Raw genomic sequence first — 12,934 nt, 5'->3', positions numbered from 1 at the left:
AATAACAACAATCCGGGACAGTATCGTCTCAGACACGTGTATTCTGAAACGCCCAGATTTTCAGTCTCGGACTATCTCTTTTGAACTAAAACGCGGGAAACTGAATTTGAGTTCCTCCTGGAATAGTCTTTTAAAAGGCCCCTATACGTCATTAATAATTCATTAATTTTTTTACATTATTAGCATATATGATTAGTGGTGCTTGCAATAATATTTCTCAATTATATGCAAAAGGTAGTCACGAAACATCGATTCAATATTTTTTTTTTAATTTTAATGGAACCTGGACGGGGGCCCTGTTGCGTCGTAGCATAAGTAGTGTTGGAACCAAATCATATGTCTGTCGTAGTGGTCCCGGCGAAAATGGCGGGTGATCAGGAACAATTTCAGCAACTTCTAACTGGATTATTAAGTGTAGATAACAAAATTCGACAACAGGCCGAGGTGAGTACAATTTGAACATACGAAGATGCATTTGCACAACAATAAGACCGTAAACATTTGTTGAAAGTCGAGAAAAATCTGTCGATGGCAAAGCATGGCGACGACACAGGTCCAACGTGGTTCCAGCTTGACTGTGTTGATTCTTTATCTTTGCGCTGGTAATAAATGAACTCAATAAAGTTGGGCGGTTTTGATTAGTATACGTTTTTGCTATTCATTGCTACGTAATTATTATATAGTAAAATTTTGGAATGTCCCCAAATTTTCAGAAATGTCATTCTAGTCACTCTTGAAGTGTTCAATAACCTACTTTGTTCTTGCTGCATGGAAGGATTTTCTTTAACCCTTTGCCTGCATGGTGAAAATCAACCACTTCTCTGAAAGGTCATTAAGTGGACAACGCTTGCACTTTAAAGCATAATCAGTCGTACTTTTTTTTGTCATGTTAATTGAAGCATTATGGCAAAATGAACTGGGTTTTAATGCCCGTTATGGCCTTTTCAGTGAAAAAAATAATAATAAGGTTGGTCTTAGAATCGCTCTTAAACAGTCGATAATTACAAGTTGTTCTGGTTGTTTCTTATTTTGCTTAAAATTCGTTATACCGGAATATAGCAGCTTTCACCCTCATATTAGAAACCTATACAGTTATGGGTGTAGGCAAATTGCCTTGCATGTTACCTCAGTTTTTTTTTGTGTAACAATTAGGTGACTTATGGTAAAACCTTTTGAAAACACTTGGCATCGTCCAGCAATGTCTTCTAAAAAAATATCAATCTCAATTTTATATCTTCGTAGTGTAGATTAATATAATCTTTTTCTTTTCTATTTTTAATTTATTGTTACTCTTATATTTTCGCCCATTAGGCCTCTTTGTCGCTGACCCGTAAAAAAGAAAAGAAAAAAACACTACATTGAATTTACCCGTACGACTCAGACAAATTTCTGGTAGAAGCCTTATGCCTGTCACCAGCTCTTGATGTGTGTGTGCATGGTCATGGCGTTGCTCCAGTCTCGGCATTTTGCAAAATATTTTTGCTTAAAAATTTATTATGTCGATGAGTCTTCCAGACCACATCTGACCTATTTTTGAATTGCATTGGATATTTTGCCATGACTGGCTATTTTTTTACTAACTATTTTACCATGAATGCGCTCTGGGTGTTATTGCAGTTTCAGCCCCAACTCTCTCTGAGCAATTTTGTGATTACCATTAGTTATATCAAGTCAAGAGGAACAACTTTTTCTAATACCATTTCTGTTGCAAATGGATATTAACCGAGATAATAAATTCACGGTAGAAATTAACAAATCTGCAGTCACCGCATGTCGTCTGTTTTTCATCTGACCCGCTCGGTCTGAGCGTACTCATGCGTCCACAAAAACGTAAAATTACACCATGATGCTACAACAAAGTTGCTTTTATTGGTACCAGATATCAAAATAAGTAAATTCTGTTTAATATGGCGGGGACAGCTATGAAGTTTGGTAGGTTTCTTTGGTTAGTTTGTTGAGGTTTTATGGGGAGATGAGAACTCCAAAATGACCCATTTCCAATGGAAATGGAGGTCAAATTCGAATGAATCTCACCATAGACCATGGGTAAAAAAAAAAATTATGGTCAAACAGTACTGTGGTTGGGGCTGAAACTGCAAATTTACTGCTGTTTTGTTCATTGCTAATGGACAATTGGCTAATCAATGCACTCACGGTAAAATAGCGTTAGTAGGAACTTAGCTGGTCACTGCATAATACAGTATCCACCACCTTTTTTAATTTAGTAACTGATTTAGAGTTTGCCACTACAGTACAGTATGGTATGTATTACAGGCAGGCTGTTACAGTTGTCAGCCACTTTTGCAGAAAGTATATTTCCTTATGCTCATTCCTGATCTTTTTTTTTCTTTTTCTTTTTTATTATTATTATTATTACTATTATAATGATAATAATAATAGTGGAGTTGACTTCTATTAAAATAAGTTTTCATGTGCCTATTTTGAAAATTATATGTTGCTCATAATCTTTAAGCACTCAGTATGGTAAATTGTCACTTTATGCCCGATCACGAAATCTATGACTGAAATTTTTACAGTAGTTTTTCTTACACTGGATATTTTGCCATGACTAGCTAAGTTCCTACTAATGCTATTTTACAGTGAGTGCACTCTAATTGGCTAATTGTCCATTACCGGCAAAGAAAGTGTCATAATATCCACTGCGTTCATTTATTCTATAGATGTTTGAATGATAGGAAAATAGAAACAATACACAGGTTAGGAGACTAGGTGTGGTTGTGTTTGGTTCTAATAGGTTCTGTGCATTGTTTTAATTTCATTAGCTAATGAGAGTGCACTCGCAGTAAAATAGTGTTACTACAAACTTCTGGTCATGGCAAAGTATCCACTGCCTTTTTCTTATGTTTTTCATTATGATTTGAAAGAATCTGACCTATATTTTTTTGCCCTAATGCTTATTTTTTTAGATGTGACCAAGATTTGTAGAAAGTGGGCAGGGCTTCTTGATGATGGGGAAAAATGTGGGTCAATACTGTGTGTGTGTGTGTGTGTGTGTGTGTGTGTATATATATATATATATATATATATATATATATATATATATATATATATATATATATATATATATATATATATATATATATATATATATATTTATATTTATATTTATATATATATATATATATATATATATATATATATATTTATATATATATATATACACAATTATAAACAATTAAACAAAAATTTTATTACTTAGTATCATCCAAAGAACATCTGTGGAAAAAATTACTGAAATCAAACAGCTTATGGTGCTAGCCATGCTTCAGTATTACCCCCACCACACCTTAAGAAAAGGGGGGGGGGGAGAAACACTGAACAAACATTTGAAAACCTGACCTAACCTAGGAAAGTCGCGAGAGCCATAACTCGGATAAATACGGATAGGTGAATTTTTTGCGCATTTGTACATCTCAATAGATATGAACTTTCCTCTGGTTGGTCAAAGCAGATCATGTGATAGAAATTTGAATATAATATTCCATAAGAATCTGTTAAGTGAGCTTAGTCCATCAATGTTGTACAAGTATCTTAGTTGTTTCCAGATCACATCCACTAAATGTAAACATGATGCACTACATACAAATCCAGGTTCACAATCATTTCATGTGCATCCATTGGATAAATACGGTAAGAATTTTGTTAAAATGGGTTATAATATAGGTTGGAAAGGTTAGGTTGGTTCACAAAGAAAATTTATTTTAGTTCCGGTCATAAATTTATGGTTCGGGCATAAAATGAATCTTTGCCCTCATTCATATGTACTCGACCTTCTGCATGTGACAGTGGGAAGTTAAAAAAAATTCAATCTTTCTTCACATGTTGGACCTTTTAATGATGACAGCAGCCTGTTAGGTCATCATTGGCCGTTTTATTTATGGAAGTGGCTATGGAGCCAGGAATTCCCAGCTGGGAAGACTGGAGGCTATGTCGTCAAGATGTTGAGTTAGGTTGGAAGACTCATGTATCCAGATGTTTTTATTTTTATTTAATTTTTTTAAGGGTTAGGTAAAACTTACTCCAAATGAACTAAAAAACATTAAGTTCCTTTGTTTAATTGCTAGAGCTAGGGCCATGATACTTGAGTTGTTGGGTTAAGTTCTTGATGATCTTTTTTGTTTGGCGTGTTTTTACCCCACAATTTCCTTCTGCATTACCTGTGTACTTCAAAGCCCTTCCCTCTGTGTGATCAAAATTGTATTGATAAACTTAAATCCTGGGATTTCCTGTTTTTAAAAAAGATTGTGTTTTCAATTGTACTGTACACTCACCTGCTGATTTTTTAGTAAAATAATTAGCTGTTACCCCCCAAAAAAATATTTACTAGCTTGAGATAGTGGTGCTACTTTGAAATACTGTGTGTGTACATATGTACATTTATGTCTGTTCATATGTTCAAGTTTCCATTCGGTGGGAAAGCACAAGGGTCGTTAGTTCTACCAACGTGCAATAGATGGCATTAGTGCGCTGCTCCCAGCAGAGCCATAGAGAGTGAGTTCGGTCAACTTGGTGGTCTAACCTTATTGCCTGAGCCGGTGCCATGTTACTCAGTGGATGATCATGTTTATTAATAAAATTGTCTTACAGGTTTACAATTGGATAAGCATGTCTATAAACTATGCAGTTATATAGTTCAGCATGAATATAGTCAATCGGAGTATACTGTTTCCTGTGTGACAATTGTAAACAGTAAGGCAACTTGACCAAGGATAGCCAACAAAGCTGTCAGGTGCTTATTTCCAGGAGGGTTCCTGCTTTATCACACTAAGTAAATATGCCTTGCATGGTGTGTATTTGATATTACATGTGCTTTACCATTAACTTTTAGTCCTTCAGTATCACTTATAACTTCTCTCACCAAGAAATCTGAATACAGTATATAGTATACCCCATACTGTACCATGTTGGAGATATTACAGCCTTGCCTTACTCCGTCTAACTGGATCAATTAACAAGATCATTATTTACTAGCAGCAGCCACCTGTTGCCAGTAAAGATTTTAAAATTCTAATGTCGCCTTCCTTAATGCCTATTTTTTCCAAGATCACTGTAAGTTTAGTGTGCTTTACATTATTAAAAGCTTTTTCAAAATCAACTCGGCTGATGTACAAAGTTTCTTTGGGTCCTTAAAGCCCCTTTTATTCACTTAAATTCTCAACCCAAATATAGCTTCTCTAGTTCCTTTTCCCTTTCTAAACCCATTTTGCTCTTCAGATAACCCACTTTCTATTCTAAACTTTATTCTACTTAAAATTATGCTTAATAAAACTTTGCAGGCATAACTCATTGATGAATATGGATTTACATTTGTACTGTACAGTATATAAAATTCATTACATATACAGTACAGTATATATAATTAATCAATTTAATAATAATAATGAGGACCATTTCATTAATAAAGGTTTCTCCATATAATGTGCTTTTAAATATAAATCCAATCATTATGTGGGAGACATCCTGAGAACAGCAGGTGCACTGCCAGAGAAGACCTCTATCCGCTGTTTAACAACAAGGCGCTCGGTTGGCCGATCTCTATCTACGGCTCCGACTCTCAGCATTCCCGGCCAAGAGGCAGCCATTTTACTTGTCTCGTTCGCAGCATCATGGCGGTGATAGTTCATTTCATGTGGCTTATGATCATTATTGACCCTAATATGTCCAAGAAACTTAAAGGTAGTGCCGGTGATGAAAGTGTGAGTAAGAAAAGATGTACGATTACAATGGAAATGAAAGTGGCGATTATAAAGTGGAAAGATGTGAATTGCTCAACTGTTGGTGTGATTTTAAAAGACAGAAAGAATTATGGAGCATGTGAAACATTCAGTGCCTATGCAATCAACCATCATAAGTAAGAAAAGAGAAAAATTGCATGATGAGATGGAAAAATCTGCGGGGTTTGTGGCTGGACGACCAAAATCAACATTGTATGATGGAGTACTGTGCTGTGGGAGTGCTTTACATAAGGTAATTTTCATATTTAACACATTGTTGAAAAGCAATAGAGGTGAATTTGGATTTACGAACAAAAGGTTCTTTACGAACAGACCTCCAGAAACAATTATGTTCATAAGTAGGGGGCTGCATATGTATGTATATACAGGATGAGTCAAAGGTCTTCATACAGAGGCAAAATTATCACTTTATTATGCAATCACTCGTAAGTCACAAAATATGCTCTTTGTGGGCACCATTACATTTCAGCAAGATGGGGTGCCACCCCATTACTGTATCCATGTGTGCCAGTGGCTGGATCAGCAGTTTCTGGCTCACTGGATTGGTCATCTTGGTCCCGTGGAGCGGCCTCCGGACCTCACCCCTCTTGATTTTTACTTTTGGGGGCACTTGAAGGCCATGGTGTATCAGGTGAAGATATAAAACACTGACCACCTAAAGAAATGCATTCGTGATGAGTGTGCACGCATAACACCAGACTTGTTCACGCGTGTTCGCCGTGAGTGGGAGGAACGCATCCGTATGTGCATTCAGTGTAATGGTGCCCACATAAGCATATTTTGTGACTTACAAGTGATTGCATAATAAAGTGATCATTATGCATGTGTATGGAGACTTTTGACTTGCCCTGTAGTACAGTATATGTATGTGTGTGTGAAAATAAATCACTGTAGGTAAGTGTGATCCACGTTTCTTGTTTCCTGTGTTATCAGCATATACAATTATATATATATATATATATATATATATATATATATATATATATATATATATATATATATATATATATATATATATATATATATATATATACTGATAACCAATATATATATACTGTATATGTGTGTGCGTGCGTGCGTGCAAGTAAATCACTGTAGGTGCGCGTGGTCCAAGTATATGCTGATAACCACAATGAACTGTGTGGTTATCAGCATATATATATATATATATATATATATATATATATATATATATATATATATATATATATATATATATATATATATATATATATATATATATATATATATATATATATATATATATATATATATATATATATATATATATATATATATATATATATATATATATATATATATATATATGCTGATAACCACAAGGAAAGAAGAAAACACGAAATTCTCAAGCGCTTTCGTGTAATTCACATCTTCAGGGGTGAGTACTCACCCCTGAAGATGTGAATTACACGAAAGCGCTTGGGAATTTCGTGTTTTCTTCTTTCCTTGTGGTTATCAGCATATACCTAGATCACGCGCACCTACAGTGATTTACTTACATAAATATATATACATACATGTATGAATAGCTCAGTTGCCTCTAATGATGTCTTGAATAAAGACGAAAGCTAAGGTGCTCCATTGTTTCCCCTTTCCCGTGTGATTTTATCAAGATATGAATAGCTGTATAGATTGTATTTGTCAGTACAGTAGATGAGGTACTTTAAAATATCCGATACAATTCTGCTGGAACTATATTAGTGCTAACATTGCATATTGGGTTCTATTTTAATCTTTTCGTGTCACTGAAAGTCCGCTGCACTGTAGAAGAAGAGAACAACACAATAATGAGAGCACTATATACAGGGGTATAGTATTTCAACCATAACCTATGGTCCTCTTCATCAGGGGACTACAGGTTATTCAAAATACTTTACTGTGCAGTGCTTTTGATTTTCCGTGGCTTATCTTCTCATACAGTAGGATTTTAGTGTAATAATTTATGTGGTTTTACATACCATCATCAGTTGTCCATATACTGTACTGTACTGTATGTAGTACTGTATAGTGCCTACAGTATTTAAAATAAACCATGAAATTCGAAGATGGTAATAGATTCCATCCCAGAAAAATGGGCTTTTGAAAACTGGTAAAGGGAAATTGTAACTTTGTAGCCCCTTGCAACCTTTCAGAAATGCTTGGGAGTCAAACCATAGACACCGAAGAAATTTTTGTAATGGAATAGCTAGGCAAATGAGTCGTCAGTAAAACACTCAAATCTTAACAATTTGGTATCAGCATGTACTGTACAGTATTTTGCATTGGTTCATATTCACTAACTATTTCCTTGCACTATAATTAGTTTAAGCCAGGAAAGTATATATGATTGCACAATAAATGCGAATTTGGGAAGCATAAAAAATTGCTAAAATTAGTTGTCTTGTGCCTGATGGGTATGAGGAATAAACCCACCTTTGGAGTGGAGTGATGGTAGGGTCATTGTATCTATATGAAGAGTCGTCATTGCCCTCAATGATACGATCATTTGTACTGCACCACAAGAGGATATGTTTGGTGAAGTGTACCCACATTTTGACAGGTAGCAGGGTAATAATGTCGGGGCCATTCTATGGAAATACCTCCAGGATGGATTCCTGGACAAACAAGCTTAGATATTTACTGTACAGTGAAATTTTTCAAGCATCTATAGCACAGCAATAGTGGTCTTTTTAAACTGGCATATCAGGCAATCTCCAAATTTAAGAAGCTTTTGTCATTATGTTATAGGTCATGGTGAGTGACTGCTACACGATAGATTTCATAACTTCTTTGGGGCTGAAATATTTGTGTGTTGTACGGTGCAATTTTTTTTTCTAATATGGTATTTGAAATTGTAAAAAGAAAAATTGCATCATTAGATAGGTACATGTAGGCTTCCATGTGATGTAAGCATTAGGCTTGGCTTCACAACTGGGTGACTGTAAACCCTTTGAGCTGTGAGAAATTGTTGCTTGAAGCAGTACAGTACAGGGTATCATCTCTAAAATTATCTGTTCAAAGATTGTTGACAAATAATTGTATTATTACTGTATTTGGTATACGTAGGTTAACTATAAATTAGATTGTTTTTACTCTGGGGATATTTGAATTTTACCTTAACGAGCTGTGTAATCATGTTAGTCAAGGAGAATATTAATTGTAATTTAGAAAACAATAAACTGGTTTGTGTAGTCTGATCAGGGATTGGGTTACTGGAAGCTCGAGGTGACATGATGTACATGTCCATCAATCGCGTGTTCCCAGTCATGAAAATATCACGCCACTTGCAAAGTGTATTATTTATGTGCGAATAACTGAGAATTGTACATATACAGTAGTACTGTATTCTGTCAATCCATCCTTCGATTGTCAACACGAATTTAGGTGTGACATGTTTAGATTAGGTCAAGGTATGCGAGATAATGTTAACAGTATTGGTATAAGTGAAGCATTTTGTTTATTTATTGTATGAATTTACAGTTAGGCCCAAGTTATCTATAGTCGCGAGGGCGGTCTATACATGTAATTCCTTTCGAGTCCCGCGTTCTTCAGAAGCTGCTTATTGTGCAAGTATGATAACGAGTCGGTTTGTTTGCATGGTACCAACGTGAAATTATTGGATGTGTGTGTGAATGGGCTAGGACTAGCAGCACCCAATGGTCATTACATAGTGCACCCACACTACACGTTCGCCCGTATTTGTTATCGCGTTTAGAGGTACTGTACCAGAATACTCTGTCCTGCGGTTCATAGCCTTTTAGTATGCCACAAGCCCGTGGATGGCTGATCATTTGTTGCTAGTATTCAAATACGTGTACCCAAGTTTTTTTTTATTTATTTATTTATTTTTTTATTTTTTTTTTCAAATTTGTAATCTTTAATGTTTCGGTCAATTGGCTGGATAAAATATCAACCTAATGGCAGTGTGCTTGATATTCAGATGGTAGTTTCAGCTTTAAAGAGCTTCCGTTGTTTTCCTGGCATTTCAAGCCCATGACCTTTGTAAATATTGAAATGTCTAGTGTACCTTGGCATTGTTCCAGGAGTTACACAGCTTGTCTATATCATTGGTAGGCGCGTTCTCTTAATTACTGTAAATGAAAATAATAAAGTCTAGTGTAGGTCTCTAAATTGTTAACGGTTTCACCTTTTTTTTTTTTCGTTTCATTTGTAATATGTTCATATATGGTGGGTGATGTAAAGAGGATGGGGAGGGAAAAGGAGAAACGTGGTGGCGTGGGTCGCCGTGGAAAGTTGAGAAGGGGAGTTGTAGTCACTTAGGAGACGTGTCATGTTGCAGTTCAGAGTGGCTCTGACTAAAGGGTGCTTCTGCAACCTGCTGTCTTTCCCTCCAAAACCACCTCGCTCATAATATCTTATTTACTGAAGCACGCATGGGGTGGCATGTCCAGTAGTTGTATATTGTTACACTGACTTTTCGGGGATTAGCCCACCGGGGCACAGGTCACTGACCCACATCAGGGCCTGGGGGGGGGGATTAAATAATAATAATATCTATTATTATTTTTATCATTACAACAATTAATAAAATTATTAGTAGATTAATAATAATAACCATATATAAATAAAAAAAACGAAAAAATAAATCAAGAGTGAGAAACGATATACATTATGTATGGAGTGTTGTCCAAGTAAGAGAAACAATTGAGACCCTGCAATTGTGTGTAAATGAGGCAGAAAGTCAGATCGGCAACCTCGGACTTGGTCACAATTTTCGTGATGTCATATGGCAGCAGGATCTACCATTAGACCACATATTGTTTCCAATATCTTTCTAGGCGGTAGTACCTCCCTTTTTGGTAGCTGTTTACTACCGATTACATAATATTGCATAAGTAATGCCACACACGTGTGTGTGGGGTGGGATGGCGTATAGGGTTGATATGGGAACTAGGGGAGCCAAACGTTATGCACCGTTACAGAGCTCTTAATATTTCCTTGAGTATCGATTGGTGCAACACAAACTGACGAATACACTGCATATTACGAGTCTGTGTAGGATGGAGTAACAGGAAAATGCACGTGGTGCACCTTATCTGCGTGACATACGTGGTGCATGCGGCAATCGGTCACATTCTGCTTGCATTACTCACACTTCCTACAACTCTCGCACGGTATCCACCCCTCCCTTGTCCAACATGAATAATTTCTCACTCGCGCTCTCTCTTACAAATCTTTTTGCAGTAACATACAGTTGGGCGAGCGTCTGTACTGTACTTGGTGCGCTACCACAACCCTTCATCGGTCGTCCGGTATTAATGGTGTGTGTGTACATGGCGTTCGTGCTGGCAACGGATAGCATATGTCATTCTTTAGATTATCTGCGGGTTCGGCGCAACGTCCCATCTCCCGTCATTACAGGGTGTGACCGAGGGTGGAGTCGATTGTGTTGATGATGTCCCCACGCGACGTGATGTTTAGCGTTGGCGTAGGATTTTCATTTGAGCCAAGAACATTTACATCGTCTGGTCTTTGTTTTGTTAGTCTGCTCACTGTTGTTGGCTGTCGTTTTAAAAGTCCCTCATTTTTTTTTTCTTATATTATGGCGAGAAGTGAAATGTCATGGCGTTTTCAGTATCCGGCATTTGTTCTGATGGTGAGGGTGGGGAGTTATACGCGAAATAAGTTTGATTGAAAATTTTGCAGCTGAGGAGTGGCAGCCTCACAAAAGGTTTTCAAGATCGTAAAGGCTACACATGTATGGTTTGGTTGTTCTTGGCATTTCATTACATTTATAACAGCCAGTAGATTACTTTATTCGCTAAGATAGATGCCCCTTTTGTTTTGTTAGGGGTAACTTATGATGGTATTTATTTTTTCCTTGATATGATGCAGCAATAGGTTGCCTTGGGTGATAACATCACTTTATGGAGGGGTGCCAATATAAAGGGAGGAACTGATTTTGGAGACCTTAGGAAGCTCTTAAAACGTGGGGAGCACGCCTCGACTGACTTAACTAGTGAGTCACTGGGCAAGAGGCTGAGACAGCCGCCTCCCCCTCCCACCACACCCCCCTTGCTAGCTCACCCACTACCCTCTTCACGCCCTCACTCAGTGTTGATACAGTTTGCAGTGGTACATCATAGTATACAAACTGTATACTAAACTTGCTCACTAATCTTATTTAAGAAGCAACACAAGTGTTCACAGTACCCCTAGAGCTTTGTGTGTAGGTGAAACGTCTTGACATTAACTTCATTGATTTTTTTTCTATCTAAGGATCTGGGCTTACTTGGCAGTGCTCGATTCTAAATATACTGTATATACCCTATGAGAGACGAGTAAGCGAATTGTGATGACCGAGCACAGATTGGGGGCTTAGTGTGGGGTTATAATTACTAAGTGTAAATGCGAGGCATGTGTGAGCTGAGTTAAGAGGAACTAGCTAGTGGGTTGGCTCTGGCGACGGCTGTAGGTGGCAACAGGTTCTCCTGTCATGGTCCACCCCCCACCACTGTTGCACCTTACTCAGATTTATCTTTAACTCACTCTGAGGTTTTATATCTTGTTTTTTGGAGGATGGTGGGTTATCATGAAAGCAAATCTTATCATGGCTGCCCACATGCCGAATTATCTCCGAAGGACGAAAACCCGTTGTGAAGTAGCGGGAACATAGTTTAATTCGATGATGCCAAGTTCTAACCCATCCTTTGATAACATGAAGATGGTTATAATTTGGCCGTGAGGGAGAATTTTTACACGAGTCGTCATGCAGTTATGTACCGTAGTGTGCGGATCCACAGAAAGGATGTTGCCGTACCCCGTTGTGTTCACATCTGGCTGGCGCTGTGTAAGGAAAAGTGTACTGCAGCACTAGGACGTATAAGGCCGAGGTTGGCGCGGTTGGGTTGAGAAGGGCCCTGGGCGGTGTGTTTACATTCACCGCGGAGACTCAGAACGAGTCGGGGTCTGGGCTGGCTGGGACACCCTAGGGAAAAGTTACCAAGTTCCTAACATCTCTTAACATACTCACAGTACTGCAGTATCCCGGTGTCACCACAAAGTGAGAGGAAGGAAAAATTGGCGCTTAAGATTGTGACCAACCTGTATGTGATTCTCTTAGGAGAGGGGGGTTCCTGTCCTGGGGATTGTGAAGGACAAGGTAGCTTGAGTCTGGAGGCTGTCACATGTTTATATAAGACAGGAAACAAGACAAT

The 12,934-nt window shown here is 37.4% G+C and overlaps 1 protein-coding gene across 1 annotated transcript in view; it reads left to right on the top strand.

Moving 5' to 3' along the window:
- Positions 1 to 309: 309 nt before the first annotated feature.
- The window catches only part of LOC121875736 (importin-5-like), a 43,395-nt gene continuing 30,770 nt past the window's right edge, over positions 310 to 12,934 (top strand). The window contains exon 1 of the mRNA XM_042380400.1: positions 310 to 444. Coding sequence (XP_042236334.1) covers positions 337 to 444 — 108 coding nt within the window. The 5' untranslated portion in view covers positions 310 to 336. The remainder of the gene's footprint in view (positions 445 to 12,934) is intronic.

Source organism: Homarus americanus, unplaced genomic scaffold (genome assembly GCF_018991925.1).
Source record: "Homarus americanus isolate GMGI-L3 unplaced genomic scaffold, GMGI_Hamer_2.0 scaffold22250, whole genome shotgun sequence".
In the NCBI taxonomy this organism is placed as follows: Eukaryota; Metazoa; Arthropoda; class Malacostraca; order Decapoda; family Nephropidae; genus Homarus; species Homarus americanus.
Note: the sequence above shows the minus strand (reverse complement) of the source record. Positions and strands in the feature narration are given on the sequence as shown.